The sequence below is a fragment of the Amblyomma mixtum genome, chromosome 2, assembly GCF_055824585.1.
Source record: "Amblyomma mixtum isolate Tamu chromosome 2, ASM5582458v1, whole genome shotgun sequence".
Classification (NCBI taxonomy): domain Eukaryota; kingdom Metazoa; phylum Arthropoda; class Arachnida; order Ixodida; family Ixodidae; genus Amblyomma; species Amblyomma mixtum.
Genome location: NC_143013.1, coordinates 194,584,025 through 194,611,430, shown reverse-complemented (window position 1 = coordinate 194,611,430; position 27,406 = coordinate 194,584,025). Strand labels below are relative to the sequence as shown.

The window sequence follows — 27,406 nt, the reverse complement described above, 5'->3', positions numbered from 1 at the left end:
CGATGATCTGCTACACAAACTGTCAACGCTCCAACTTTCATATACCTTACCCCAATAATGCTGAAGGCGGCCTCGCGGTGTGCTTTTGTACCGTTATATTTTTTCTTTTGAGGTAGTGTTTCCGTTCCTAAAACCACAGCCGTGTGGAATGCCTTACTTTATGAAGTTGCTGACATGCCTTCTGTTGAATCTTTTGTAACGGCCGAGTCACCTTATCTATGATGCAGCAAGCCCCATTTTGCAACGCTTTTTGCTTTGCCGTCGGCCTTTCTGTGTATACATCCTTTTTTCCTTTGTTGATTCAGCGCATTCCCTCACTGCTGCCTGTCAATCGCATGTTTTGTGCTTCCTTGCCGTGTCATATTCAGCTCGGCAAGGCTTCAAGAACAATGTATCCATTCATTCTCTGACTGCCAATAGGCAGTAGGGAGTAATTAATGAATAAATAAAAAATAAAAACTGCTGTGGGCCTCATGTCGAAAGTACTTTCCCTTTTCTGTTACAGCTGAGTATTTAAAATTGAACTCAGCGTACAGTTAGCGGTTTTCTTTTTCAGCTTAAATCGAAAAGTCCAGCCTCTAAGTATAAGGTAGATGGATAATTAAGAAAAAAGTAAAATGAAATGACAGGATGAAGGAGAGCGGGTGAAGGGGGATCTATCTACAAATGTGAATTATAGTTGTGCTCACACAAGTAGAAAAAACTGAACTAGTATAAGTGCCCATAGAGGGTCCCCTCCCAGTGGAGAAGAAATAAGCAGGGTGGATGAAAGGAGCCATGACATTTAGGATTTTTATTATACTCATAAATCCGAAGAAATGAATCTTAGTTGTCAGCGCAACCACAGAAACATTCCGAGCACAGTTAAGAGCATTGCTCTTTGTCATAGAGGACGTAGCTCTCCGGGCCGCACAGCCTATCGTACTGAGCCAAACATTCATCGGGTACAGAATCCTTGAAGGCTGTTTTCACCCACATTAGACAATCTGCAGGAAAAAAAAGAACATGACATTTGTTTATTTGTTTTTCTTATTTACAGGATACTCCAGGCCCTTTGGGACCCTTGCAGGAAGGGCGATACAAAGTGATACTTATACAAAAACAACCAAGAGAAAAGAAAATAACGGAAAATAATACACATACGCGATAAGTTGGATGACGTCAATCTTCTATCTGTTCAATGGAGTTAATGTAACTTAGTGCTGCCATAGGCAAAGAATTCCAGTAGGTTATAGTGCGGAGAAAAAAAGAATATTTATATACGTTAGTTCTGGCAGTTAATAGGATTATTGATTCAGAATGAGAATGCCTTGTTGACCGTGTCAAGGAGAGTGGCTCAATATAGGGATCAGGGCAGACTAACAACCTGTTGTGTTTGAGCATGAAAAGAAATTTTAAACTGAGAATTTTGCATCTTACTCGTAGAGTTGGAATCCTATGTTCCCGCATTATGGTAGTTGGTGAGTCCCTTGAACGGTATTTTGAAAAGATGAAATGGATGGCCTTGCGCTGGATCATTTCATGGGCCTGAATGTTAGTTTTAGTAAAAGGGTCCCAGACACCGCATGCGTATTCTAACTTAAGTTGATTAATGAAGAATAAGCTAAAAATTTAAGCTCTGCGGGAACATTTTTTAGTTTATGCTTCAGGACACAAAGTTAGCGAAAACCTGAAGTGCATAAGTTATGTTTATTCCAGCTTAGGTTGCAATATAATGTCACGCCAAGATATTTATATTTGGTTATCTCGGAAAGCGAAAGTGAAGGAAGAGCGTAAGAGTACGATAGACTTCTCTTTATTGGTTAATTTCAAAACTACAGTTTTTTGAGGATTAAGTTTCATGTCCTATTGATTGCACCTTTCGGAAATATTATTTAAGTTAGAGTTGAGTAAGGCCCGGTCTTCATGAGAAGTTATTACACTATCAAAATACAGTCGTCTGCAAATAGTCTGATTCGAAAGCGATCCATGACTACGTTAGCAATGTCATTCATATATTAAAAATAATATAGGACCAAGGACGCTTTCTTGAGGGACACCGGAAGAGACCCGGAGGTTGTTTGAGTAGTGGTCATCAATACTAATAAATTGCATTCGGTTGGATAAGTTAGATTTGTGTAAGGATTTTCCATCCTACTTGTCGGCACGACGAAAAACAATGAAAGAAACAGCTGTCGATAATAGGGTCCGGTGAGAAATCTGGCATTTTTACTTCCAAGTGAGAATTGTGAGAATCTGCCATTAAGAAAGAACTCACGACACATGTGCTTAAGATTGACTGCATTAAGTTATTACAATACTTTTAGAGGTGTGATCGCACGTTCACAAATTTAAGATATGCTAAGATCCGGGCGCTTCAATAACCTCTGTTTGTGTCAAAGAAACTACTGAAGAATGGAAGGCGTGCCGGCTATCACCTTTCAAGTCATTCACAAACTGCAAAATATTCTTAACACGAGGAAGGGGTGCAACTACACGATTCGTTTTTAATGTGCGAAATCCAAAGACTACCACCCAAGCAGTGCGCAACACTCAAAGCGTGAAAAGGGCATTTGTCCCACCTAATAGAATCGCAGCTGCGCCATTTCCAGTGTACAATCACAGTACACCGTAGTTATTGCGACTCGTGCTTTTACCACTTTTAAAAACGATCTTTGCCCGCTGTTTGTTACGCAGAAAAAAGGGCACGTGAAATAAGTAAGTTCTTGTCACTTCTTCTTGTAATCTTTCTTCTTTTTTTGCGGTCCATTGTATACTTAACTATTGAACATTTTATCTTGCTTCTAGCTTTACACGGGCTGTGATTCTAGTTTTACCTGGTGGGCAGTTCCTTGAGGTTATATATGTAGAGGTTGGCGCCTTCCTCAAATAAAGTTGCAGTTCAGCGCTCGTGTGTGTGTTTTCTCTTCCTGTGTCTGTGTGTAGCATGCGCTGTTGAAATTATTATTAAAAAAATGATTCATAATTAGCTTCTGGAGTGCGCAATCTTTTTAAGACTTAGGCTAGATATTGCATTTTACGTAACTTGCATTGTCCATACAGCCCGTCTCCGTATTCCTCTCTACGTAAAATGAATGACTGTTATGGCACCCCACTTTTACAAATCACGCAAACCCTCCGGCAACGTTTTACCAACAGTTTTGAAGTAAACAGGGACAATTTTGTTTACAGTGAATGCTACCGCAAGAATGTCGTCGGGAGAGTAATCTGCTTAATTTTAATCAAACTCATGAGGTGCAACATGGGTGAACCTAATTTTGTGTATTGCAGGATTCATCATAACACATCACCCCAGCGTTTCCCAGCATAACACATTGCCCAATATCCCCGCACTCTTGCTGGCATTGATAATGTAGGAATGGCATATTACTCTAGCAGCGACATACAATTGAGTACCACAATTTACGCAGAAATTTCAGTGAGTACAACTGCCGAAGTACAGTTAACCAACAGCAAATGTTATTCTTACGGATACCTCAGACTGACGTTATTTGGCATTAGGAATGACGCGTTGGTCTTCATGACAGCTCGTTTGTCATAAAGGACGACATTCTTTGCAATGTAAGCGCTGTTTACATTTCAGAACTTTTAATTTTTTTCGCAACCTTTTTCTAATTATCAGAAAATCAGCATCTTAAAGGAGGGTAATAACAATAAATTCGGACCTGCCTCACAGGCTCAGCCAATAATAGCATTGCTGAGGTTGGGCAGCCACATTCTGCTCCATTTCACATGCAAGTGCTGCACGGGTTCGAGAGCTTGTTTGCGAATGTAACTTACTCTCCTTGCCCAAAAGAGGGAATCGCCCAACAAAGCAGTTGTTTCCGTTGAAGTACAACCCCTGGGCCGTGGAAGAAATTTCGTACTCTGAAAGGCCAAAAAGAAAAACCACACAGTGCTCAGGTTAGTTAAGGCAACTTCTTTCAGATGTCCTACCAAAATACACTGGGTGCACTGTCAACAACAGATGTGTGAGCTTCGCACGCTCATTTGTTAGCAACAGGACGGCGAGAGTTGCTCGTGGTACGTCGGACTATAGCTGCATGGCCCATTTTCCGTGACACTCCTCTGCCGCGGCCCTCTTCTGACACCACTTCGACTCTGCTTCTGGGGCGCTGCAACCAAGAAGTGAGCACTCGCACCTCGCGCTACAGCCATTGTAAGAAGTACTTGAAGAAATATGGCTAAGAAGTACTTGAAGCTGGGCTTGTTGGTGCGTATTCGTGAAAGACATGAGAGCGCAAAACGGCAACACGGACGAGTAAGGAAACAGTACGAGCGCTGCACTCGTCCTGTTCCCTTACTCGTCCGTGTTGCCGTTTTGCGCTCTCATGTCTTTCACGTACAGCCGTTGTCTTCGGATCGACATTGCGCTCGCTTGCACTGAACGTGTCCATAGCGTACAGAAGCCCAAGCTTCGCGCAACCTTCATCTTCTTTGAATGTGGCGTCATAAGGGGCCATCAAATGCCTATAAACGTCTCTCGTACTCTACACACAGTGAAGCGGCCAGAGCTCGTAACAAGCGGCTGTAACGCGCGCTTGGGACGTTCCCGCATACGCGCGATCTGATGATGTCCGCATGTTTGTACCGACTGGTCTATCTATGTGGTTCGCGCATTGTGCAGCGTATCTTAAGAGCATTGTGAGTCTCCTTTTGCATGTAACAAAGGAAAGAAAAACGCACTCCGTGCCGCAATCATCAAGACGCCATAGTGCGCTTACACGCCAGAGAAAACTGACAACGCGCTTAAGACACGCTGCGCAATGCTAGAACCCTTATAAAATGCTCTATATACAGTCTATAGACTTGTTATTGACTCTATTGACTTCCTTTTTGTCTATTCATACTCTATAGATAAAAGTCCACTAAAAGTGTATGGCCATAAATCTATAGATTGTCTATAGACTGTCTATGGCATTTGTATTGCCTATAGACTATTTTCTCGAATTTTTCTACAACAAGTCTATAGACATTATAGACAGAAGTCTATAGACACTCTATAGACTGTCTAAAACCTTTTTTTGTAAGGAAACATCAGCTATAGCACAACGCGAGTGACACTGGAATTTTTTGTAAGCGCTTTGTATAGCCTATGGGGTAAAACAAAATCAACTCTGAAAATCTACTGGGTTCGCAGCTACTACACGCAAGAAGGCTCATGTAGCGGAAAGAGTCTGAAGCACTCTGAAGCACTGAATGTGCCCAGCGTAGAAGTAGAAAAAAAAAATTAGTAGCGTGGCGCATATAGGCTTACCTTCGCAAGGGCTGAAACCAAACGTGAAGGACTCCGTCGCAGTCATGTTAACGCAGTAATTTATGTCAGTCCTGAAGAGAAAAATAAGCAGGACAGAATAATGACATTCTCGAATAGCTTTTCTGCCGACACGTTAACGCGCACTAAGTTTAAGGAACCGGATTAAGGGTATGCATAGAAAAGCAGAGCGCTGTACATGCTCAACCCATTTGTCTCTCTAATAAGGTATAAATTTAGAGGAAGACCTTAATGGACAAGTTAACTGTTTGCACGCCGAAGTCCATGTCAGCCCATTCCAACAAACTGTTCGCGCTCTCTTCCAGTGATCACCGTAGAGTTTTATAATGACTGTGTGCCTGAGAGGACTGGTTTTATATTGGTAAAGTTCTCTACAGGCTTCCTCCTTAAGTTGCACAGCTGATTTCAGTATTTATTCTCGAGTGACTACAAGAGCTTGCGATGTGGCGATTATTGTTTCGTGGCACCCATGCTTGAAAACTACCGAAGCCTAAGGTCTTCCTCTTTTCTCTCTGCCAGCCCCTGAGCGCAAAGCTTCAACTCGTTCTTTTACCCGTTTCTGAGTTTCTTCTTGTATTGGCCTCCTTGATTGAAAACTTACAAAGATTGCAGAACTCAAAGCACTATAATTAAATTTTGAATCATTCCAGTCCGAAGGTTCTGAGGCTAGATAACTCGGGCAAATGTTTAGTACTCTAGCACTGAAATGAAGGGAACAATAGCACTTAATGATTAAATATGTCATTTTGGACAAGAGGCACTCATAACAATACGTGATGCTACAGAATTGCTTTCAGTCCGCGCTCGTTGTTGCAATACTACTTGGTCTATTCGTATGCTCCAAGTGTCACAGAAATCTTGCTTCATTGGGAAGCGAGAAGGAAATTTCGAAATTGCGAATCAGCTGTCAGCTGTCAGCTGGTCTGGTTCCTACCATTCGTTCCTAGACTAGGCTAGAAGAGGTAAGATATCACAGACCCAAAGCAGGCGTATCAATGTTAATACTAGTCTCCTGCAACACGCAGGAAAGCTTAACAGAGTACGCCTTTTTTATACGAGGAAAACTAGACCATTTATCCCCTATATATCGTTTATAGCCGGTAATGAAGCACAAGCCAAGTTGCTTACGAACCCAGGTTCTCCGTTTCTGCCCTGGTAGCGATAAAGGAAGACTGCCAATTGCTTCTCAGGTTCGTATACAGTCACCCGGCTTCTCAGGCACTTCAGTCTGGGATCATCGACGGAGGTGACGTATGCGACGGTGTCATCCTGCACTCCTACAGCTTCTACCAACTGCTTGGTGTTCTGTTCCTGTAAAAATAACAATTGGAGGAGACACAGCTATTTTCTTTGAACTTATTTAATCATGGCTTGCATTTCGTGAAAAAGTTCGTCAAACGCATTAATTGCATGACTGTCAGCTTTTTTTTTTTGGATACGAATGTGAATAAGACGCTCGACATGCGATCCATACTGCTCGACAGCAGTGCCTGATGTATTTCGCGAAACCGCCCGTTCCTGGACCGCGAGGCGCTTCAGACCCCAGCTCTCTTTCAACCATCCACAGAACGGCGCGCAGTACCGCCTCCGAGTCGCCGCCGGGGAACCCCTGCCTTTGTGCTGCCGCAACCCCTTGCTCGTCCGTCTCCAGGGCACCCACGTAAAAATGACATCTGGAGCACTGCCCACTACTGGCCTGTACGAACACTGCGGAGACGCGGGACACTTACTACCCAACAGGGAGCAGCCATTGCGCCAGCATGGCTAACACGCATCTGTTCTTCGCACCCCAGGTGTGTAACCGGCACTCTCTTTTCGCTAAGAAAAACGATAACAGATTCCTTATTTCGCTCCCTTGCCCAAGGGTGATTTGTGCTGTTGCCCGCGATTGCTTTGACTCTGCATATCTCTTGCTATGCTGCGGCGACGTCGAGTCCAACCCTGGTCCCGGTCACAACACACGTACCGCCTCTGCCTCTACTGATCCGGAACGCGATTCTCAGCAAATGAATGAGATAATTAAATTACTTAAAGACATTGACAAAAAAACGTCTGAACTCACGACTGGCCAAACTAAACTGAGTGCAGACGTTAACACAATCAAATCAAGCCAGGTAGTCCTCGAAACTAAGTTGCTTGATGTGTTCAACCGTTTGGAACTGATTGAAAGCAGATGCAAAACTCTGGAAACCCTAGAACTCGACGTCGCCGCAAATCAAGATACTGTTAAGCAGCTGACTTCGCGACAGTATGAATTACAGGCTCGTATAGATGACCTTGAAGACCGTTCACGACGGAACAATTTAATCTTACGCGGTATACCCGACGCACGTGAAACCTGGAAACAGACTGAACAAAAAGTTATCACTGCATTTTCAACTTCCTTGGGCATTGATTTTGATCAACCGGTCATTGAGCGCGGCCACAGGATAGGTACGTTTTCCCATGAGAAATGTCGGCCTGTAGTTATCCGGCTCGGCTCATTTAAAGACCGTGGCAGAATACTAGCATGTCGAGCTAATCATAAAACTAACAACATTTCTGTATCAGAGGATTTTTCGCCAGCAACCCGTAAGGCGCGCCAGCAACTTACTAATTTCGCTAAAAGCCTGCCTCAGTCACCAAAGTTCCAGCTTCGTCACAACAAACTCTACGTTAACAATAAGTGATACATGTACGACAGCGTGACAAACAACGTCGAACTGATAAAGGAATTTCCCAACGAAGTACCCGAAGAGGACACACCGCGGTCGCCTTCATCAAATGCCCAAATCACCGAAAACGCCCTGTAGCATCATGAGAGGGGACGTGGGCAGTCGTCGCCTTCACCACGCACATCTGTTCTTTTCGCTAACGTAAGAACTATCGTAAACAAACGTGATCCATTTCATTCCGTAGCTGACACGTTTAACGCAGGTATTATTGCACTTACTGAAACATGGCTTCATTCTAACATTCGTAACACCGAAATTTTCCACAACTCATCCCGATACACTTTTTATCGCTGCGACCGCACGTCACGTCAGGGTGGTGGCGTATTACTTGCCATTTGTAAAACACTCCAGTCTTGCCCTATTAACATCACAACAGATCTCGAGATTGTCTGGGCATGTGGTGGAACTTGGACGCTCAAAAAGTTTTTTCGGGGTATGCAACCGTCCTCCCAGTCACTATGCTAACTTCCTCGGTGCCATAAATGCCATAAATGCTGTTTGCACACGACACCCCCTGGCGCCTGTCTCCTTACTTGGCGACTTCAATCTTCCTAACATATCTTGGTCTTTTGATACCCCAGTTCAGAACCCTTCTTCTAACTTAAGCACCGATTTCTTAAACCTGTGTTCCACTTTTTCCTTTTCCCAACTAGTCTCTCAACCGACAAGAATTACTAATACCACTGCAAACACGCTGGACTTAATACTGACTACCCATCCCGATATGGCCTCAGAAATCACTTACTTACCTGGTCTCAGCGACCATCTATCGCTCATCTATCGATAGGTGGTCAGCGACCATCTATCGCTCTCATTTGACATTTCCATCGTTACTCCCCCAGCTGAGAAGATTTCTAAAACACATCCGCGACTATAAAAAAGCTGATTTTCAGGCCATTAACAGGGAACTCGCCGACTTTCTTGATTATTATTGCGACGGGTTTAACGACCGCTCTGTCGATACTAACTGGAATCTATTCGTTACCAAGGTTAAAGAACTAACAGATACATACATACCATTACGGACAATATGTTCCCACTCGAGAGCCCCGTAGTACAACTCCTATCTTAAACGATTATCCAATAGAAAAAAACGTTTTTACCGAGTTGCGAAAAGGTCTGGTAGGAAAATGGGAGGCGTACCGCGAAGCTAACGATATTTACGTAACTGCACTTACGTAACCGACAAGAATTACTAATACCCCTGCAAACACGCTGGACTTAATACTCACTACCCATCCCGATATGGCCTCAGAAATCACTTACCTGGTATCAGCGACCATCTATCGCTCATCTATCGATAGATGGTCAGCGACCATCTATCGCTCTCATTTGACATTTGCCTCGTTACTCCCCCAGCTGAGATTTCTAAACACATCCGCGACTATAAAAAAGCTGATTTCCAGGCCATTAACAGGGAACTTGCCGACTTTCTTGATTATTATTGCAACGGGTTTGATGGCCGCTCTGTCGATACTAACTGGAATCTATTCGTTACCAAGGTTAAAGAACTAACAGATACATACATACCATTACGGACAATCTGTTCCCACTCGAGAGCCCCGTGGTACAACTCCTATCTTAAACGGTTTTCTAATCGAAAAAAAAACGTTTTTACCGAGTTGCGAAAAGGTCTGGTAGGCAAAATGGGAGGCGTACCGCGAAGCTAACGACATTTACGTAACTGCACTTAAAAGCACAAAAAATAATTTTCTTCAAAACACACTTCCTAGCATTCTTTCCACTGATCCTAAAAAGTTCTGGCGCATTGTCAACCCCAGCCACAACGATACCATTAACTTATTAGACGAGAATGGCCTTGCCATCCCAGATGCAGAATTCCCAGCGGTGTTGAACTCCACATTCTGTAATATCTTTGTTCATTCTACTAACACCATTTTTCCACAAGCGCAGAATTACAACTACATAACTATGGATCGCATTTGCATCGAAGCTTGTGGTATTGAGAAGATTATTGAATCCCTTAAACTATGCTCCAGTCCAGGTACTGACTTAATCAACGCGAAATTTCTTAAGGGTTCTCAAACTTACTGTTCATTGCTGCTTTGTAAGGTATTTCAACAGTCCCTCGACACCGGTGCTCTGCCTGCTGACTGGACGGTCGGGAAGGTGGTCCCAATCCATAAATCAGGTAACAAGAATTCACCCCCTAACTACCGTCCCATATCTTTGACAAGTATTCCATGTAAAGTATTGGAGCACATATTATACACAGGTATCGCGAACTTCCTGGAGTCAAATTCATTTTTCACGGGCATGCAGCACGGTTTTCGCAAGCGACTGTCTTGCGAAACTCAGCAACATTTACGCATAAACTCAATCTCATCCTTGATCGCCGCTCAATAGCTGACTGCGTCTTCCTCGACTTCGCAAAAGCCTTCGAAAAGGTATGCCACGAATTACTACTTTTTAAGCTAAGCAAACTAAACCTTTATCCGAGGCTTTTTTCCTGGCTCGAATATTTCCTTTGTAACCGCACTCAGTTCGTAGCTGCTAACAATGCCACCTCTCCATCAACCCCCGTCCATTCGGGAGTGCCACAGGGATCCGTCTTACGCCCTCTTTTATTTCTTATTTATATTAATGACCTACCTTCTTGCGTAACCTCGAACATACACTTATTCGCTGATGACTGCGTAATTTTTCGCGAAGTTAACGACACTAACGACGTGTGCGCTCTACAGAATGATCTATCTTCTATATCTGCATGGTGCAACTTATGGTTCATGCAACTTAATTCTTCTAAATGCAAAGTTTTACGTGTATCCCGCACATCATCTACTACAGGTGCATATTGTCTAAATAATACCATACTGGAGGCCGTCACGTCATATCGCTACCTCGGAGTTCATATGTCTTCCTCTCTAAATTGGTGGCTCCATATTAACGTCATAATTAACAACGCTAACAGCATGCTAGGCTACCTACGCCGGAATTTCTCCCATTCCCCTACCTCCCTAAAACTGATGTTATATAAAACCCTTGTCCGTAGTAAACTTGAATACGCATCTGCAATTTCAGATCTCAGCTACGCAAATTCAATTAATGCACTCGAGCTTGTACAAAATAACGCCGCCCGTTTCATCCTACTTAACTTCAATCGTACTGCAAGTGTCACCTCCATGAAAAATACGCTCAACCTCCCACCCTTAGCCTCCCGTCGAAAATTTTCACGGTTATGTTTATTTCATAAAAATTTTTACAACTGTCCCAATCTACGCGATGAATTGATATCTCCTCCGTCTTTCATACCTCCACGGCTAGATCACGTTCACAAGGTCGGTATAACGTCGCACGAAACAGAAGCTTGTTCTCAGTCGTTCATTCCCCGTACATCAGCAGATTGGAACCACCTTCCCGGATCGACAGCCTGCATTCAAGACATCCTGCGCTTCCGTAACAATTAAGCTAACATTGTTTACTAAGGCTCACAACAAATGAACTTATCATTCTCCATTTCCTTTGTTTACTTTAGTGTCCTTTGTTTGTTCTCTTACGTTGCACTTACATATTATGCTTACTTCTTTTACTGAATTGTATAACCAGGAACATGACGCTTGTATGTTGAATTTTTGTTTTTGTTCTCTTTCTATGATTTGTAACCACTCCCCTCTGAAATGCCTTTGGCCCTGAGGGTATCAATATTGAATTAAATAAATAAACTGTGTCTACCGCCGGATCGGTCTGCCGGTGTTCCGTGCCGACGCACCACGTCCGCGGCCTGCGCCGCTACTTCAGGGCTCTGCCCATGCACGGCTGGACCACATTTAAGCATCCACTGATATCCTACCTGAGTGCAGTAGTTATGGAGTTGTGCCGGTATCGTTTTCAGATCAGTGTTTAGTGAAAGGTTGCTTTGGGATGGTAAAGAGAGGGAATTCTTCTTCGTGGGAAATGTGTAAAGTCAATAATAAACGCCTGCAGGACACATTTTGCACCGACCACAGTAGAAGTATGCAGATGGGTGAACAGTGGGAGCTGTGTAAAGAAAATATAAAAATGAAATCAATGGAGAAGCCTACCTGCATAGGGTTAGAAGAAAAACAGAGAGACTGAGTTCAAGACACTGCTCCGTAATCAGCTTCAACGGGAATCTCGAGCGTCGGGAAAATGAACTGAGGATCAAGGAAAAAAAAGCAAAAACTAGAATTGATGGAAAAAGAACGGTATCGGAGAGCGTTAGTGAGGGCAAGGGCAGAACACATAGCTGTATGAGTGGCGCCATCAAAACGAAAGTTTGGGTTGGAAAAGGCAAACGCTGAAGAGAACCATATCGAAAAAATAAAATGAGGCGGTGTCTTGTCGGCGGACAACTACCACATCAAAGCAGCTTTCAAGGAGCATTACCAAGGGCTCTTCGCATCCTACACGGTTGACACTATCACATTTAGATATTAGTTTCTGGCGGCGATAACACGTTTCAATGATGAAGTAAAAGAGAGATTAGAACTGGGGATAGCTAATACGGAAATGGAGCCCGGAAATGGCAGTTTAAAACGCGGTAAATCGCCTGCACGAGATGGGCTCAACGCGAGTTTTTACAAAGAATTCAAGGACGAAATTGCCCCTACCTTGAAAGTTATCTTTAACGCGGCCTACACAGTAAATGCACTGCCTACGTGATATGAGCCATCCCACACGGTGCTCATTCCTAAAACGTACAAACTAGATAAATTACGGCTTGTTACAGCATACAAACCCATGGCGCTCACGAACGTTGAACATAAAATGTTTATCGAAGTATTCGCTCAGAGGTTGCACACGGTGCCTAAGGACATGGTGGGCCCCGACAGACGTGTGGGATAAAACGGAGGTCAATAATGTCCAATATTCATAAGGTGTGAAGTGTTCTTGAGTGTTGTGATGACTCGAATGGTCGGGTGGCCATTCTCCAGATCGACCTTGAGAAAGATTTTGACTGCGTCGACCCCGAAATTTTGTTTTCTATTTTGGACCATACGAATGTAGGGTGAGTTATCCGTAAGGGCGTGGCCCTGGCGTACCGAAACTGCCCGACGAGATTGATTGTAAATAAGAGACTGGGGGCGCCCATTAGCGTGGAGCGTTCGGTGCGACAGGGCTGCCCTCTCAGCCCTTTTTTTGTATTTATATTCAGACACTGTGCATGAAAATAATGAATAATGACACCATTAATGGGTTTAAGTTAGGAGCAGCCGAGATGACGGTGCTGGCGCACGCAGACAATCCTGCAGTTTTTACGGTTGACCAGGACGGTATAACCGAGGCTGTGAAATGTGTCCGTGAGTTCTCTCAAGTTACCGGAAGCGGGGTGAACTGGACCAAGTGCCTGGGCCAAGTGCCTAGAGCTCTGGCATGGGCGTTGGAATGGGCTTATTTTTGGGATCTTTCGCAACGGATACTCATGGCATTCGATATTTAAGCATTCATAATAAAGGAGGGGTTCTATTTGCTTTAGCTATGCTTACTGATCTTCTCTCCAATGTCGCTCTAGAATGGCTGGCTATCATTGTGACAGCGATGCACGACCCGCGCGAATTTATTTCCGGGAGAGAATGAATTGGTTTGCCGCAATGCAAAAAGAGGTTGCGGAACCTCCCGACTAGCTCTCAAGGGTAGAGCCTTTGTTGTCTTTGCGGGAGTTTTAATACAACAAAGGTCAGCGTAATGCTTGCTGATTATGACGTTCCAATATGTACATGGCCTTGTGCTTTTCGCGTTGTGATTGGTCGTTCTTTTTGTGAAATGTTGAGTTTAAAAGCCAGGAAATAAAGCAAAAAAAGTGTTCAGCTCCGGCGATAGCATAGCGCTCTCGCGTAGTGGCCGGCGAATCTGACGTGTTCGCGCCGCCACGGGTTCGAATTCCAGTCGCGGATATTCCTATGATTTATTTTTATTGGTTTATTTCACTTCGCGCAAACCCACAAATATCCCAAGCTGTTACTCGGGGCTTACACAATGAAATAATGCTTTAGCACTAATAAAGCGCTTCCCCGCCAAGTAACCTGATGTTGTTTAGGATGCGGATTGCTCCTCCCTTGATACCTTAAAGCAGTTTGTTTGTTTTATGCAGGTCATCGTCTCAAAGCTACTCATGCTGAGTGCGACGCCGCAGTGGAGGGCTGCTGATAGTTTCTACCAACTAGGGTTCTTACCGGGCAATACATCGCTCAGTACACGGGCCTCTAACATTTCGCGTCCATCTAAATGCGACCACAGCGGCCGGGTCGAACCCGCGTATTTCGGGTCAGCAGCCGCGCACCATAACCACTCAGCCACCGTGGAGGCTCTTTCAGGCAATTCAATCAAAGGGATAATAATAATAAATAAATAAAAATTTCGTTTTGTGCACGTGCCCATTCTCTAAACCTTTCTTGCCGATACTATTACATCGGTTGGTAAAAAGTTTAGGGTAATCCCCCAAGGTGGAGTTGAGGGATGTCAATGAGTAATTACTCTCTTATACTATTACACCATAACGAGCCCCTAAATGTCCAGCCATTGCCAGGTTTCCGCTACGAGGTAGTCAGCAGGTGTAGGCGCAAGTAGTCAGCAGGTGCAGTTTTAAGCGCCAGTGGGCTTTCTGCTCGAACGGTCGCAGTCGCGTTACGGCAATGACGAAAACACGTAAAAGCAGTCTAACACCGTATGCAAAGTGTTGGATCTCTCTTGCGCATTTTTTTATATTTATTGTATACTTTAATAATTTTCTTGTCCCATTATGTTCTTTTTCTTTCCTTCGTGACGGGACCGTATTACAACGCTAGCCGAAAATACTGATTGCTGGACGGTAACATCAATTATCTTGCTTGTACGGAAGGGTCATTAAATCTTAGCGACGCTGTCCGAAACATTCCGCTAGCGCCGTACTGGGCAGCTGGCAATGACGTCAAATTTTTCCCCTACACGAGTGAAGCAAACATAATGAATCATGGCCTTGTTTTAGCCTGTGATTTTGTCGTGTACGGGCCCTGATAAGGCGGCTCAGACCCGTGGAGGCAGCCACAGCGCACACTCGTGAAATGGTGGGCCTCAAACAACAGCTGACTACAGCTCCAGGTCTGATTCGGAGCAGCGGTCACGCAGAGGGGCATACTCGACTGTCTACTTAGTTCATGAGTCATATCTGACAGAAGCCTCTTTATTTTTTCTCTTCTCCCAGTGCAGAGTGTGAGGCCAGAGATAAACAGCACAGGCGGATGCCTCTGCCTTTGTTTGAGCGCGTATGTTGCCTCTCGCTCAAGCGCTGTAGCGACCCAGATACGAATGAAGAAAGCGATACTCTGGAACTGCGAGCCTGACGTGGCAATATGTTTATTTGTCGTTTCTAGTGGACGTGTGGTAGACTTGTCGAGGTAATCTTCAGTGAAAGAAAAACATTATTATATAGAGTTAATCTGTGCAATAATACTCGGCTTTGCCCGGCCACCATCTTCTGCTTGTTTATCCGCGAGGGGGAGATCGCAGCCAGTGCTGAGCGTCTGAGATAGAAGGATTACAGTGGAAGGCAAGAATCTATTTCAATGCATTTTCGTTTTTTTCTCTTTTCTCTGCCGTTTCTGAAGGACGATGTTGTTATACACACCGTTTATGCCATGTTTTTTTTTTAGGAATCATACTCTTCCTCGACCTTGGTCAACAATGTGGCCCCCAGCATCACAATCTGTAGCCACAATAACTCAAAAGCTAAGCATCGCTATCCCAGCACCATAGCAATGTCTTCAACATACTAATGCTATTCCTCCAGTTTGCTGTAATAAAAGATAATTCCTGTTTTACGGCTCGAAATATCCATAGGGTAGTTCATTGAGAGAGAGAGAGAGAGACAGAGAAGCTCTTTTATTAAATAAAAGACAGAATTTAGTTTGCGTGGAAACAGCGGTGAGACTCTATAGTCTCCATTGGGGAGCGACTGAGGGAGGATGAGACGGATAGAGAAGGCTGTCGAAAATATTACGGTGAAGGAATTGAAAATAGTAAAAATATCCGTTCATTGAAATGGAGTGAATACCATCAAGGTGGAAGGCAGAAAAGTTTCAAATTTATATCAGATGTCCAATGACCTGCAGGTGAGCACACGCAAAGTTGGTTGTTCGGCATATTACAGCTCTGTGTTCCAGTAATCAATACAAGATCTTGTTATTCTTTAGCCAAAGATTTAGTCATGGACGCATAGCATACTAAAGAAACGATCAAAATCGACACCGTGAAGCTCCTCCTACGAACATGTAGTAGATCGAGGCGTAATAAATGAATAATAAAATAAGCCTCTCCCACACCACTAAAGTACTGCGGGTATAAACCCAATGGTGATATAAAAAATGGCCCATAGGCAATTTAGATTTTGCCATCCGAAGGTAGAGAGCAGAATAAATAGGAAAGCTACTATAGCGACCCAAAGCCGGGAGACGGACTGCGGTTGGCATATTAAATCGATCGTGTGACGTCACAACGGCACATGCCCTGCCGTATTTTCTGCAACGAGGGCATGGCTCCTGCCGCTTCGTCTTCGCGATCTATATAAGTTGCATTCGTCGAACATTGATAAGCAACTTATGAACAATATACTGAGAAGCGGAAACACTAACATAAAGTTTCGTTGATAAAGTTAAAAATATGCTTGTATATACTCAGACATAGCGATACAAATGAAAAATTGTTCGGCTTGGTTCTTCACAGGTTCTTCAACTGTCGAAGTAGCGACCGTAAGCGCGCCGTCTTTGGGCAACAGAGATGCATGTGACCAAAGCTATGGGATTTTATGGACATAGACGAGAAAGTGCGAAATGAATTTAACATGCAAAAAAGCAATTTCTTGCGTCGAGCTCCTAAACGAGGCTCTTTCGGGCTGCTTTGGAAGCCAAACAAAACTCGAAGCCAACGTCCGAAACCGCACCGTTAGCATCCTGTAGATAAGCGCTGGCAGAAAAAGAACACACAGAGAAAATTTACATCTTATCGTTGCGTTCATTCAGTTTTATATGTTTCTAATAGCAAATTGATGATGGCTATTAACGGATTCCTATCCAACGCTCGAGCGATGCAGTCGAACGATGCATTCGAGAGTTAGCAGCAAGCGCTCACACTACTCAATCTTCTCTCAATCGAGCGTTAGCAGCAAAAGCTTACACTACTCGATCTTCTCTAGTCTCTATAAGAACGTATTTTGCCTCAACTTCATTTTTCGAACATGACATTTTTCTGACAAGCGCATGTTCGCCACCACGCCCCTTCCTTATTTATTGAATCTAAAATCTTCGTATACAGCCCATTGCGGTGGCTCATTGATTACGGTGCTCGGCTGCTGACCCGAAAGACGGGTTCGATTCCGGCCGTGGCGGCTGAATTTCGATGAAGGCGAAATTCTAGAGGCCCGTGTGCTGTGCGATATTAGTGCACGTTAAAGAACCCCAGGTGGTCGAAATTTCCGGAGCCCTTCACTACGGCGTCCCTCATAGCCTGAGTTGCTTTGGGACGTTAAACCCCAATAAACCAATCTTAGTATACATCTCGAGAAAAAAGAAGAACGGAATCACAATAGAACTTGGTTAGCGCAGGTAATATGTCATCAAGAATCAGTGCACCTGAAGAAAACGAGAGGAATCGTTTTTTTTTTTCAGGAACTCCTTAGGGAACGCAAACTTATCAGAGGACAAGAGAGTGCTACCCTGTTTATGCCGACGCGAAAGAAAGGACAAGCACCCAGGAGTAACCAAAGCGAAGTAGGGGTTGCCAGCGTCGTTTCGAGCCAATTTTCAAGGTTTGAATGCCTACATTTACGGTTCTACTTGCTGCATTCATACTGACCGATACGTCGTCCCCCAGAGCAGCTGAAGCGGCGAAGCCGAGCAGGAGAGCCGAGAGAACCTGGAGCGCCATGAGGAGAACCGGGAGGCTGCGAAAGCACTTTGCAGTAGATTGGCCGTCATGCGCTTTATAGTCATTGGCCTGTCGAGTTGACATGTGCCGGTCTATCACACGTGTCCTTTTTGACATCACATGGCTGCTTAAACGATCGGGCGCATCCAAGCAGTGACAGTTTCGGGGAAAAGAAACAAATGCCGTAGGATGTCGCTCTGTGTTCATGCACCGGTAATATCATCGTCGTCTGTTGCGCTGACGTGAGACGTCAATGCACTTTGCTAAGAAAAGCAAAGCCGGGTAGAGCGCTTGCTTGATTTGGTGCGAAAATAAATGGCTAGTGATTCCACGTGAGGTCAAAATTTGCAATGTACTACATATTCTATAATGTCTTCTGATTTCTTAACACACGCTGCTTTGGCTATTAAAGTAAGGAAACTTAATTTTGTTTTGGTGGAAGGCGAATATTTTGGCAGGACTAAAAGTGTAAGTGACCCTATGGCGGACGCAGTGTTCTCATGCACGGTGCTATTGTGCAAGAAGGGTACGATGCACGACATGCTGTGTTGACCACTTCGTAGCCGTATGTGATGCATGAGAGACGCCATGACGGATATAAGTGACACGGGATTAATTTCGATCCCCTGTGGTCGTTTGTCCTGCAGTGACATCACACAGCATACAGGCGTCTTCGGCACTTCGCTCCCATCGAAAAACAGCCGCCGCCTCAGGAAAAAATGAACTGCGACCTCGTGCTCGGCGGCGCGATATCTTAGCCAATGTGGCGCTGCCGCGGTATGGCACCAGTGACATATGCACTACGCTCTCGGGGCTTGCGGTGTACGTCTAATGCGGATGTGTATGCGTGTGTGCGATTCAAAGATCTCCTAACAGGACACAGAGAACATATTAGAGTCTAGCGCGATTTCATGGTTATCACGTTCGTTCCGGCTGAAACGTACCCAGAATTTTTACTGACTTGGCAGTCCCTTATCGGCAACAAGCATGACGGTACAGGATACAGTAATCTTCGGCCAGCGAAGTATATCTATTACCTGCAGCCTTCTTTTGAAAGTCAACTTGTGTTAGAGATGTTTAATCCCAGTGGCTTAAGCCTCAAGTGTTCACTTTCAAACCAAGTTTGATTGTACGCTTGGCGATGCACTCGAATTCAAAACTGGCCCAGCTTGTGTGGCACGCGCCTACTTAGAATATATTCAGGGGCTGTAGGTCTACAGAGAAGCGAATCTACATGAAGGCCTACACGAAACACGACTTTAGTGTCGAGCTAGTGAGCATACGAGTGAAATTACGAACACGGAAAATGTTTTCTAGAGACCTCTACTTCGATAGTGATTGTTGCGGCTACTAAAGAGATTGTTTGGCCGCTCATGAGCTCTTAAGTACAATTTTTGAACGTTTTTTTTTCATTTGGAAAAGGCGAAATCCTTAGGAACCGCTCCGAGTCGAACCAGAGCGCCTCCGTTGTCGACTCTTTTCGGTAGCGCACGAATACCGCCCAACAAAAAAAACGTAAGAATGAAAAGTATCTGTTGTAATGGGAACGATCGGCAGCCGTTCAAGCGTTGGGATGAAGAAGTCGACGAAGTGCAGTTCTGGATCCTGAATGACTCCTGGGAGTGTGCCCGTCGTGAAGCTCGTAACTCGTTCGAGTACTCGAAGCTCGTTCGAGTAAACATTTTACAGTGTATTAAAAAATCCAGCTTTTCGCAGATCGAGCAGCATCGTTTGATAAATCTCACCATCCTGAACAATGTTTCTAGTTACACACACTAAACGCCCCGCTGATAGCGCTCTCTCGGGACATACGTATCAAGTCCGATCACCCCGGAGCACGCAAGTGGAATCGACTGAGCTATACTGACGACGTCAAAATGGCCAACCTAGCCCCATTTTCTTGCTGTTTCTGTGTCGGGAGAAAAAAAATGCAGAGAACAGTGCGCCCACAATGGGTTTTGAACCCCCGAGTGTGAGATAAATTCCTAATTCTCTTATGACTGAGCTGGCCTTTTTCTTTGTTTGTGCACGGAATGTGCCCCAGTACTATGTGGGGCCGCACACAGTAATATTTTTACAGAAACTTTGGGGTTGTTATTCAGAGAATACCGATTTAATACCTTTCACAGCAACGTGTTAAAAAAAATTTCTTCAAGCTGCTGCATCTGAAGCACCGGTCTCGTGTCCCTCTACATTACAAAAAATCTTCCTTCAATAGCATGCTGCTCAATTTAAAGAAGTTATTATTTTTTGAGAGACCCGCCGCGGTGGCTCAGTGGTTACGGCGCTCGGCTGCTAGCCCGAAAAACGCGGGTTCGATCACGGCCGCGGCTGCTCAATTTCGATGAAGGCGAATTTCTAGAAGCCCGTGTACTGTACGATGTCAGTGCACGCTAAAGAATCTCAGCCGCCGCGGTGGCTTAGTGGTTATGGTGCTCGGCTGCTGACCCGAAAGACGCGCGTTCGATCCCGGCCGCGGCGGTTGAATTTCTTTGGAGGAGAAATTCTAGAGGTCTGTGTACTGTGCGATGTCAGTGCACGTTAAAGAACAACAGGTGGTCGAATTATTTATTTATTTATTTAGTTATTTATTTATTTATTTATTTATTTATACTGTCGACCTTCAGTTGAGCGTCATTACAGGGAGGGAAAATGAAGAAAAAAGAGCATATATACACAGAAATGAACTAGCCTCTTCGAGCATACAATACAAGAGATCGTGGAAACGCAACACAATTCACACCACCGTAGAGTCACCTGCTATACGAAAAGAAATCAATCAGTTGACAATCAGTTACGCGCACATCTACAGGAATCCCATGCCTAGACGGAATCTCCAAGTGCATTCAGGATGCCGCTACACCTGTAGACTCAGCAACGTGAGCGGGCAGTTTATTCCAGTGCTCAATAGCATCCGGAAAGAACGAGCAGCGAAAGACATTAGTCCGTGTCAAGTGTGGCCGAATCGCTTTGTGGTGATTAAGGCGGGAGCTCAGTCTACCTGGTGGCTGCAGATATTTTTCTTTATTGATGTTAATTTCACCGTGAATGATTTGGTAAAATATTTTTAATCTCTGCTTTTTACGACTTTTTTCTAATGTTTCTAGACTGCATGAGTTTAACATCTCTGTTACCGAATCTGTTTTCCTATATTTTGAGCAAATAAATCTCGCGGCACGCCTTTGAACCTTTTCTATTTCCGTTGAAAGAATCTTCTGGTTAGGCGACCATAATACAGATGCATAAAAAACAGTTAGTTGGCCATGGAATGAAGATGCCTTCCTCTTTCATCCATGTTTTTGCTGATAATGTGCTGTTGTGAAGTTTAAAGATAAGGGGTTTGACTGATGGCGATCGACATTGACATCATCTTAACTCTCTTAAGAACATCTGCTCCTGGGCCTCCACGATGTGGGAAACGGTTCATTGGTAGAGCTAGCATCACATTCACTAATGCCTTGGTTTTTTCCGCCCTACGGCACACAAATATTGCAATAAAATCGCACATGCAACATCCTATACGCGAACACAATCTCTCGCATATACCCTCTCACGGCCCCACCCATACTTTGGCACGAACACACAGGAAACTCTGGAAGTAATCGACCAAGCCGAATTTGCACTAGGGTACGAAGGAACATATCATTTTGATCTCGGAGGTGCGTTCATAAAACGCGAGACCATTTGTCGCAAAAATAATGTGCCAGCCTAAGCCCACCTTTCTTCACGGACAAAAACAAATTTGTTCGACTGATCCTTTCCCAAGTCCAAGACCAAATAGAAACGCAGAAAGACGATGAATTTTTGAATACTCACCCGCGCTGCGCTCAGCACACTCATCACATACCATATCTTTGGGGCACGGAATATATTCCACACAGTGGCACGTGAGAACCTGGACAACTGTCGTCCTTGCCAGGCATCGGTTTTCTCCTTGACTTTCGCCTGTTGGTCATTCCAGTACCGATCAGGATCTCTGTAACAGTCAAAGATACTCATTCATAACAGATAAGATACTCAGTCATAACAGATAAAGACACTCATTCAAAGATAACTCTCTGAATCAAGTGACCGAGTAGAAATATTTAGGTCTTCTTTTTTCTTGTAGCTTGTCCTGGTGAAAGCATATTAACACAATATCCAAAAATGCAATTCGGAGGCTCGGGTATCTAAAACGTACACTTTGTGTTGCCCCCCAAGAAACTAAATTGGTAACATACAAAGCTTTAATTTGTCCACTTTTGGAGTATGGGTCAGTAATCTGGAATCCCCATAAACAGTCCGATATCAGTAAGCTGGAATCCGTCCAAAGGAAAGCAGTACGGTTTATTTGCCGATGGTATGACAGAAATTTTTCACCTCCATCCACTCTTCCTGCCATAGGCCTTTCCCCCCTTTGTAATCGCCGCGACAATGAGTGTTTAAAATATTTTCATGGTATTGTTAATTCATCCCGCTTTGCTTCATTGTCTGAGTATTTCCATTTTTCAACATCTTCATTTACAAGGAGCTACCACCCATTGAATGTAACACCCATTCGCGCGCGCACTGATATGTTCAAATTCAGTTTTTTCCTCGTGTTATCGAACGATGGAATTCTTTACCCGGTGATATACGCTCCCTGGAACAAAACCTATTTTTCAACGTTGTTCCAAATCTGTAATTAGTCTGTTGAATTACTGTTCTGTATTTTAATGGTGTTCACTTCTGAATATGTCGTCACTTTCTGCCTTTTCTTTTCTATTTTTTCTCTTCCTCCTACTCCCGCAACAGCCCCGTCGGGGCTGCAGTATCTGTAAATAAATAAATAAATAAATAAATAAATAAATAAATAAATAAATAAATAAATAAATAAATAAATAAAAGGTACTCCTAGATATACTGACGGAATGGTGGACCAGCGTATTCGAGAATAGTAGTCCGGCGTGACTTGCCAAATGCCATGCCAGATCCCGTAGCTTTTTTTCCGGTTGATCTGAGCCCCAGAGGACCTACAGAATTTGTATACTACATCAGTGGCTCCATAAACACTTTCTCTATTCGAACAGAAAACCGCGATGTCATCGGCATATGCCAAAATTTTCACTTGCGCTGACTGGAGCCTGAAGCCCATTATGCGATTGTCATTCTGGTCAGCCAGGCAAAGTGGCTCAAGGTAGCCCGCGAATAGCAAGGGTGACAAAGGACAACCTTGCCTCACAGAAGACCACACTTGCAGGCTCTCTGTGAGGTCTCCGTTGACAACAAATTGAGTTGCACAATTTGCGCACGCCATTTTCACACCCTCTGCTATTACCTCGCCCACATTCCAGTAATCTAATATGGCAAAGAGTACTTCATGGGAAACGCGATCAAAGGCTTTTGCCAGATCCAGTTGCATCATGGCAATTTGGTCGTCAAAAGATTCGCAGCATTCAAACACTGATCGCGCTACCTGTATGTTAGTGGCGATGCTTCGACCCTTTATGCCGCACGTCTGATGTGCCCCTGCCAGCATGGTTATGACTCCCTGCAATCTTTTTGCCAGCGCGTTCATGAATACTTTGTAGTCAAAGTTGGTGAGGCTTATTGGACGATAGGAGCTCACCAACAGGCGTTTTTTCGGATCGTCAGTTTTAGGTATAAGCACAATGTGTGAAGTTGTGAAAGATATTCGAACATGTTTTTCTTCGTAACATTCGACAAACACTTTCAGCAGGATAGGGGCTAACATAGTTCTATATGTTTTGTAGAAAGTTGCCCCCAGGCCGTCGGGGCCAGGAGCTTTACCAATTGGTAATGCGTCTATCGCGTGCTCTATTTCTTTTATGGAAATCGGTTGCTCAAGACGCGTTTTCACTTCTTGGTCAGGTTTCGGCATAAACGCGAGAAATCCACTGTAAAACCCTTCTTCACCTTTTCGCAAATGACCCAATAAGTCTTTGAAGTGATCGCAGATTTCGCTCTTGATAACACTGCTGTCTGTCGAAATATATGCAGTAGTGCTTATTTGCCGTATTTCCTTCCGACATGCGTACCGTTTTTCATCAGCCACAGCACGCTTTGTTGGTGTTTCCGCTGCCCACAACTTCTCGGACCGTGTACCAATAACTGCCGCTCTGTACTTATCTGAGTCTATTCTTTCAAGCTGTGTTTTTACATCTCTGATTTCGCTAAAACATGTTCCTCGTTCAGCGCTTTCTATACTGATCAGGAATTCAAGCTGATCGCGCAGCTGTGTTTCGGTTTGTTTCTCTGCGTACCTCAAGGCGCTACATTTTTCAGTCGCTCTTATTTCGACAAGCTGCTTAAACTCTTCCCATTCTGTAGCGTAGTTTATCCGTTGCGCTGCAAGTAGCTTGTTTAGCTCTTGCGTTATACCATTATTAAAGCCATCGTCTTCAATAATTTGGTATTAAATTTCCACAAGTGACAGTTAAAATGTTTTGTTTTTGTTTTTTGTTTTTTTTTTTCAAAAGTTGTTATTACTAGGGAATTGTCACTAAAGGGCACAGGTTCTACTTCGTACAAGGTACATGGAGACACAAGCTCTGCTGACACATACAGTCTGTCTAGATGTGCATGGCTATTTGCCTGAAAATGGGGACACTACGCACAGATACCATATGAGAATACACTTCCAATATCCTCTAAATAGTGGTCATAGACCGCTTTCTTCAAGATATCAGCGCTTTTGTCTCGCATCGAAGCATCATTTACAGGATCTGAGGCATGACAAACACAATTGAAATTGTCCGCTAGCACCAGCACCCAGTCGCAGTTTAAATGTCTGGAAGCGATCAAAAAACATTTTTCGGTCGGTTTCTACATTTTGCGCATACGCACAGGCAACCCTGAAATCTGGACCCAGTGTATAAAATCAACGACCAGAAGTCAGCCGCTTTCACAGGAGATTAAGGACTGCACTGTGATACCAAGGTTATTCCGAATGAAGAGAACAGAGCCACATGAGGTGCCAACAGAGTGACACACGCATACATCGAAATGCGTACGGAAAACAGACACCATTCGATCCGTCGCCTCCTCACTTTCAGTCTTAGTTTCTTAAATTGCTACTATGTGCAGATCTTTCTCTGGAAGAAGGCGACTGAACTGGCATTGTCGTCTTCTTGCCCCGAGGCCTCGTACATTCAATGTTGCTACACGTAATGCTTCCGTGAGATTGATCGCCATATCGAGTGAAAAAAAAAGACCCTATCGCATGGTGTCTACCATCACGCCCGCACCACAAACCACCCACACCCCACCTCGGGTTCTACACCACAAAACTACGGAGGCGGTTTCGCCGCCTGCCGCGAGACGGCCGGAATGTTCGGCCGCGGCTTGTAGGACGCTCGCCTCATACCTGGCGTTTTAAGAGGAGGCTCATCACCCACACTGGCATCCTGCTGCGGCTCCTTGCTTGCGCTGTCATCATGCGCCCGTTGTCCGGCCGTGATGCTGGTTGTTGGAGGAATGTCCATGGGCTCAGCCACAGTACAGGCGGCGCTCACCGCAGGGTCTCCAGTCTTTGCAGTCGCATCTCTCGTCACGACATCGTCAGCATGTGTGCAGGAGCTAGAGGCTACTGCGACGGAGTGTCGACAGGGAAAAGTTACGCCTCCAACTGATTCGCCCTAGGAGCAGCCGACGCGGTCTCGCTCGCCACAGGCCCGCTGGCCGTTCTCGATGCGTCTTCCGCATCGGCCTCATGCATGAGTAGCTCGGTCATCTCCCCACTGGTCGCGGGCCCGGTGACGCTGGCGTACGTCCGGGAGCACTGGCTTTCCTCGTGCCCGAAACGACGGCAAGCACCACAACGTGGGATTCTGCACTCACGCAAATCTAGTCCATGCCGCGCCAGCGCAGGCAAAGGGGAGACCTACCCGACACGACCACAAGCGCAAGCTCTCCAGCCACGCTCACCTGGTGGGGCAAGTCGTCCATCTTGACGCCGCCGTTCAACTTAAGGCTCACTAGCCTTGTAGTTGAGCCCTTGTCCGACACGCCTTGTGCGCGCCATCGGTCCCTTGTAACATCCGTCACCTTCCCGAACGGAGCGAGGGCAAGCCGCACGTCTTCGTCCGGTACGCTGTGAAGGAGCCAATGCAGCTTCATTCAGAGGTCCCTGTTGGCCGGATCTATCACAAGACATCGGGCACCTTTCACTTTACGCTCACCAAATTTGATAACCTTCTTCACAGCGTCGGCGTCCTTGAAGGTTACGGCCCACACATGACTCATGCGATACGCCCCCAGGGCGATGACTTCTGGCAGGAGCGACAGTGGAGCGAGCGCGTTACGAAAATCTTCCACCCTGTAGGGGCGAGCACTGATGTCCCCGTGCAGAAAAACTGTTTTCAAAACAAAACGCCCTGTAGGCAAACTAGGCAGTAGGACCTGGTACTCTTTGTCCGAGCCAAAATTCCTGTTTCCGCGGCCAGACATGACCGCTGTAGCCGCTCTGACGGAGCTAGTCATTACACGTCCGTCACGCTCGGTGGCCGGAAGTGGAAATACTCATCGACTGAGCTAGCCGGGCTTTTTTTTTCTTTCATGGTATTTATTACATAGTTTTGTACAGCGACGATGACAGCCGCAGTAAGAGTCCCATTTATACGTCCACTTCTTTTGGCGGCACAAAAAAAAAGACGCAGCACGCCCAACGTGGGGTCGAACCCACGACCCTGAGATTAAGAGTCTCATGCTCTACCGACAGAGCTAGCCGGGCGTTTTTTTGTTTTTTTTTTCTTTATTGCATGGAAGAACTTCCGTAAAAAGGGGGAAAACTTCAATCAAACTGCTTCGCGTCTCAAGTTACCGGGCTGCTTAATACGAGCCCGCCATAGCCCTAACTCAACACTGCAACCCCATCAAAACATCAAAATTCAGGGAGGCACACACATGCATCTAGGCACGGTAGCCAGCTTGGAGGTTCTTCGCGTGCTGCATATACACTCCTCACCAAAGCACACTGTCCACGAAAAACACAGATTTGGACGATCTTGGTGGCTCGGAATGTCTGTCCATCATACGGCTTTTCCAAAGACTGAATAGTCCCATCAACAGAAAGAGATCATAAGGCACAACAGAGTTTTTGCCAACAGGCAGAAATCTAATAGTATATGGTGTAATGCTAATGTCCTTCTTAAGAGTACGTTGTACTATTTCCCAAAAGAACATGGCATCACGGCACAGGATGAATCAATGATCAATTGTCTCAGGCACGTTACACAGACGGCAATTCACATTCCAGGGTACAAACATCTCCTTGTCATTAAGAAATGTCTTGACAGGCAGCGTCGCTGTGTGTAGTGTGAAAAAGAACGTTTTAGCGGCTGCCTGAATGCACATCCGCCTAACACGCTTTAGAACACTGATGTCCAAAGACCTCAGATAAGGCTGCCGATACAATGATGTAGGGAACAAAGACTCAGTGAGAGCCTGGATCATCTGTTTTCTCGAGAGGCTATAGAGGTAATCTAAAGAGAAGGGCACAGTGAGGAAATTTAAAGTGTCAGCAACTTCCTTAAGGAATCCCCATAAAGTTCCCTCACGA

General features: G+C 44.9%; 1 protein-coding gene and 1 pseudogene across 1 annotated transcript; both read right to left on the bottom strand.

Moving 5' to 3' along the window:
- Window positions 1–864: 864 nt before the first annotated feature.
- Window positions 865–18,450, bottom strand: LOC149362013 (uncharacterized). Its single transcript, XM_089569638.1, has 5 exons — window positions 17,797–18,450; window positions 6,408–6,586; window positions 5,258–5,328; window positions 3,781–3,867; window positions 865–986 (listed from the first exon to the last, which is right to left on the bottom strand). Exons 1-5 carry the CDS (start codon window positions 18,073–18,075, stop codon window positions 865–867), a joined length of 738 nt encoding a protein of 245 aa, XP_089425764.1. The 5' UTR covers window positions 18,076–18,450.
- Window positions 18,451–25,136: 6,686 nt separating this feature from the next.
- LOC149362012 (uncharacterized) lies at window positions 25,137–26,328 on the bottom strand (annotated as a pseudogene).
- Between the last annotated feature and the right edge of the window lie 1,078 nt (window positions 26,329–27,406).